This window comes from Bison bison, unplaced genomic scaffold, assembly GCF_000754665.1.
Source record: "Bison bison bison isolate TAMUID 2011002044 unplaced genomic scaffold, Bison_UMD1.0 scf7180017864478, whole genome shotgun sequence".
NCBI lineage: Eukaryota > Metazoa > Chordata > Mammalia > Artiodactyla > Bovidae > Bison > Bison bison.
The window spans coordinates 27701-32702 of record NW_011495038.1 but is presented as its reverse complement, the minus strand read 5'-3'; the positions used below and the strand labels follow the sequence as shown (position 1 = coordinate 32702).

The 5002-nt window shown below is 41.2% G+C and overlaps 1 protein-coding gene across 1 annotated transcript in view; it reads right to left on the bottom strand.

Moving 5' to 3' along the window:
• PIWIL4 (piwi-like RNA-mediated gene silencing 4) overlaps positions 1-5000 on the bottom strand; it is a gene marked incomplete at its 5' end in the record, with an annotated part of 58995 nt that extends 53995 nt beyond the window's left edge. Inside the window, 3 exons of the mRNA XM_010862131.1 lie at positions 971-1102; positions 3325-3403; positions 4892-5000. Coding sequence (XP_010860433.1) covers positions 971-1102; positions 3325-3403; positions 4892-5000 — 320 coding nt within the window. The remainder of the gene's footprint in view (positions 1-970; positions 1103-3324; positions 3404-4891) is intronic.
• Between the last annotated feature and the right edge of the window lie 2 nt (positions 5001-5002).

Here is a 5002-nt window from a genome sequence, read left to right as displayed (position 1 = left end):
AGGAGTCGTACACGACTGAGCAACTTCACCTTCACTTTTCACTTTCACGCACTGGAGAAGGAAATGGCAACCCACTCCAGTGTTCTTGCCTGGAGAATCCCAGGGACGGGGGAGCCTGGTGGGCTGCCGTCTATGGGGTCGCACAGAGTCAGACGCGACTGAAGCGACTTAGTAGTAGTAGTAGTGTGTGTATGATGGATAAGGATTTATCTACTTATTTTTGTTGCATGGTTTGAAAGAGTTTGAAAAAGACTGATCTGCAGGCTTTCTGCATCACTGAGTCTTAACTTTTGGAAGGAATTACAAAGTCTTTTGAGGATCCTATGAAAACAGTAGGCCTACTTTTCCAAAAATACACATAAAATTTTAGGTTGCAATTTCAAGGGTAAGCCTAGAATCATCGTAAAGAATTCCCAAACAGGCTACACTTTTCTTTTTAGAGCTTAAGTCCAGAAAGCTTATTTTTCCCCATACAAGAAAAAGTTGACAAAAAGGGACAAAGGGGTAAAGGGACAAAGCAGAGGTAAAGAGACCTCAGAGGTAAAGAGGTAAAGAGAAAATGTTTTCAATGTATGAAATGCAGTTTTACAGAAAATGTTATTCTTCCTATTAATAAAAGAGAGAATTAAGGCTAAAACAACGAGTGTCTGGATAATGTTTTTGTTTGTTTGGTTTGGGTTTTTGCCTTTCTTTTTCTATATTTATTTTTAATTGATTGATGACTGCTTTCCAATATTGGTTTGATTTCTGTCATACATCAACATGAATTAACCGTAGGTATACATATGTCCCCTCTCTCCTAAACCTCCCTGCCACCCTTAGATAATGTTAAATATAGCAGATGTTCAATACATATCTTTGAAGTCAAGATATGAACTTATTTTAGATCTGGAAATTAAAATTCCTTAGGTAAGATTTGGTAATACTAAAAAGAAAAAAAGGAAAGGTAAGTAACATGAAGAGTGAGTACCTGTTTTGCAGTCTCTAACATGGGCCAGTTTCTCTCTGGTACAGACAGCCAAATCCATGATGTCCCGTCTGACTTTCCCACCTCTTTCCTGGACGGTACATCCAGAATCACTCGGAGATATACCACCTGCATTTAAAATATGAAGAAAATACCATAATATCTCATATTTCATGCTAGTGATATTGCTTACAACTATTATATAAAAAAATGCATCTAGAACCAAAACTCAGATTTTTGCGGCTTTTAATAAAACTGACCCACATTGCTGAAAACAATGGGGAATGTAAAGAAGTCTGTGGCCTGAAAACTGAAAATAGTGAAGGAAGCTTGGTATGTTTTCTTAAAAATAACAGACCCTGGGTTAGTCCCACCTCATATAACATTTGGGGCTGCTCTGATTCTCCTCTTGACTAAGGAGGAAGCCCTCTTTCCCTACATTGTGCTCCACGCCCACTGATGGAGGGTTGGTCTCCCTCCTGTAGCTCTTGTGTAACAGCTGAAGAACTACAAATTAAGATTGTTCACATCAACTTCTGCACAGATTGAGGCTGAAAATCTCCCAACCTTCCCAACCACAGGCAGAGAAATGCCCAGAGGCTGTCATCAGTTTTTATGCTAGATCATTCCTCTGAGAATGAAAGTCAGCACTTTACCTTGGGGCATGTCAGTGTTTTAGGATCTAGAAAACATAAAATTGAAATCTATTTCCAGATGAATATTTTCTTTTTTAAACAAGTATAACGATACTGATTTTGGATATAACTTTGACACTTTGAAGGTAGTGTCAAAATATCAATTTTACATTACAAAATTATTACTACAAAGTAACATGACTAATAGTATACAAATCTCTTTCCTTTGATACAGTCATGATATGCAACTACCCCCAATGGCACTACCCACTCACCCAAAACTGCTGTCCATACCCTTTTCAGTGGAGTCACAGTTTTTCAGGAAAATAACAAAATTTATTTCGTTTTTTAAAATTTGATTATTCTTGCTGATTATCCATATAACTTACTGTTCAAATAATGTCTGATGGTTTCTAAAAATTCAGTCTACCACAGATGCTGGGAAATATTGAAGGCAGGAGGAAATGGTTGGATGGCATCACCAACTCGATGGACATGAGTCTGAGCAAGCTCTGGGAGTTGGTGATGGTCAGGGAAGCCTGGCATGCTGCAGTCCATGGGGTCGCAAAGAGTCGGACATGACTGAGCAACTGAACTGACAGAATAGTAGCTGCCAGAGTCTGGTGAAAATCGTTCAGTCGTATCCGACTCTTTGCGACCCTGTGAACTATACAGTCCCTGGAATTCTCCAGGACAGAATACTGGAGTAGGTAGCCTTTTCCTTCTCCAGGGAATCTTCCCAACCCAGGGATCGAACCCAGGTCTTCTACATTGCAGGCAGATTCTTTACCAACTGAGCTATCAGGGAAGACCACCAGGGGGAGGGGCAAATGGAGAGGTATTGTTAAATGCGTACAAAGTTTCAATTTTGCAAGAGCAGAAAGGTTCCAGAGATGGATAATGGCAATGGCTGCACAATGTGAATATTGTTAATGCCACTGGACTGTGCACCTCAACATTGTTAAAATGGTCAATTTTACATTCCACATATTTTACCACAATTCTTAAAAGTAAAAATATTCAGTCTACCCTCAGTGGATGAACAGTTTCCATCACTTGCTAGTCACAAGGATGTGCAGCAGATGTGGAAAGAAATTTTCAAAGAAAAGCTGGAATAACACTTGCATGATGGCTGGAATTATGAGACCATACATTTACACTGTCTAAGTCACTTGGTCTGCAGTACTCTATCACAGCAGCCCTGGGAAACCAGCACATTGGGCAGCCAACTCGCACTGTGTGCTATGGGCTATTTAGAGTAGCATGTCAACGAGTATCTTGAGGTCAAATCTGGATTTGCAAGGAAGAGGGCTACCATCAAATGGTGATGTCTACAACAGGTGGGAAAGGAAGACAGAATGGGAAACAGGCACGCCAGGTTTCTACCATCTCTGCAAGGCAATAGTACTGACATTTGTATGTCATAAAGAAATTTTTAAAGATGATTTTTTAAAAAATTTATTCAGTAAGAAACAGAAAGAAATCAGAAAAACTGGCTTCCTAACGTCTGGGGGTTCCCAACTGCCGAACACTACCAGGAAATTCAGTGGCAGACTCTGTGTGTGGAGGTCTCAAAGAAACACAGCAAACACAGAGAGATGCTTCAAGGAAAGGAAGGCAGGATGCTCAAGAAGTGAGTCTGCTGCTCAAAGGCCTGGTCAAGTCATTCCTATTTCATTCAGATGGGATGGAACTGAATGGAGCAGATGGAGCTGCACTTACATTTCTGTGAAATCCTGCTTGTTCTCTCACAGTCACTGCTAGAGGATGCTTCATTATCAATAAGCACAACAGATGGAGGCTGAAATGAGTAAAGATATTTGGTCAGAGTTAAGATATTAAGTCATAAACTAAAACCTTCTCACGAGATGAGAATGAGAATGACATCATGTCCTATGTCATTAGAGTACCATGAGCTAGGAAAAGAAAATGTTAGCAGGTAAGATGCTTGAGAGAGGAGAAAAGATTGCCCATTTTAGAAAAGAAGATAAAGCAGAGCTACAGTTTTCCCCATTCATTAATCTTTGATTTCAACGCTAACTGTGAGCCAGATACAGGCTTTAGCCCCCAGAGGCAAAGGTGTGAGCCTTGCACCCCAAAGTGAAGTTGCTCAGTTGTGTCCGACTCTTTGAGACCCCATGGACTGTGTAGCCTACCAAGATCCTCTGTCCATGGGATTTTCCAGGCAGGAATATTGGAGTGGGTTGCATTTCCTTCTCTAAGAAGGTCATCAAATGGAAGGTGGTACAGGTGGTCATAAGCTTCCTGGTGACAGATGGTAAAGAATTTGCCTGCAATGCAGGAGATGCAGGTTCCATCCCTGGAGAAGGAACTGGCAACCCACTCCAATGTTCTTGCCTGGAGAAATCCATGGACAGAGGAGCCTGTTGGGCTATAGCCCATGGGATCGCACAGGGCTGGACACGACAGAAGCAACTAATATACACACAGATGATCACAGACTTCACACTTCTGTAGCCCTCAGACATAGGGAGTCTGATGTGAACAAGTTTGTAGCAAGAAAATAAACTGAGCCCAGAGGATCTGGGCCACCAGTCTGATGATGACACTCCTGAAAAAACTGGTCCAAAATTAGTTCACAAAACAGATGAAGAGAACCATTAATATTTTCTCTTCACAGTAATTCTCTGTTGAAGAAGGTATAAATCTTAGCCTGCTTTAAAAAAATAAATGGGAAAAATCAACAACAGAAGACCTCTTTCTGAGAGTAAAGGCATAATAAGGACACACTACTCACGTAACACTTCTGGTCTAAGATGTTACTCCAAATACTAAGTTTTTGCTAAGTATTGCTCCAAATACTAAGTGTAACGTCACTCAGAAATTGCAGATATGATTCTCAATTCAACCAAGCTGCCTAAGTTTAATAAGGAGCCCTATGCACAGTGGTTGATTCTAAATTTCATTTGTGTTTGAAATTATTTCTTTTTATATAAACTAGGGAGATGGGTCATATTAAATTACATACCAAATAATAGTACCTTTAAAGGTACCGTCTTTTTCACCAGGAGACTTGCAAACGAATGAAGTAATTAAAACTCAGAAAACAGAAAAGAGTGATCCACTCTCCTCCCACTTTCAGTCCTTTTCAGCGGCCAAAACATCTACATTAATATCTTACTCAGATAAGCTCCCCAATGGGAAATACATATATATATATATGCATATGAGAAACCCTGGAAAGACTCAAAGTTGAAAGAGAAGAGAAGAGAAGTCGCTGCTTTCTAGCAGAGAGGGAGAGAGATGTGCAGAGGAAGGCAGTGTCCACAGAGGAGCAGTAGGAGGGAGACAGCTCAGCTGGAGGCCCCCGGGCACGCCCCACCTCCGCGGCGCCGGGGCTGCGGGCCATTCCCCGCGCCCTCACGCGGGCGCGGCCGCT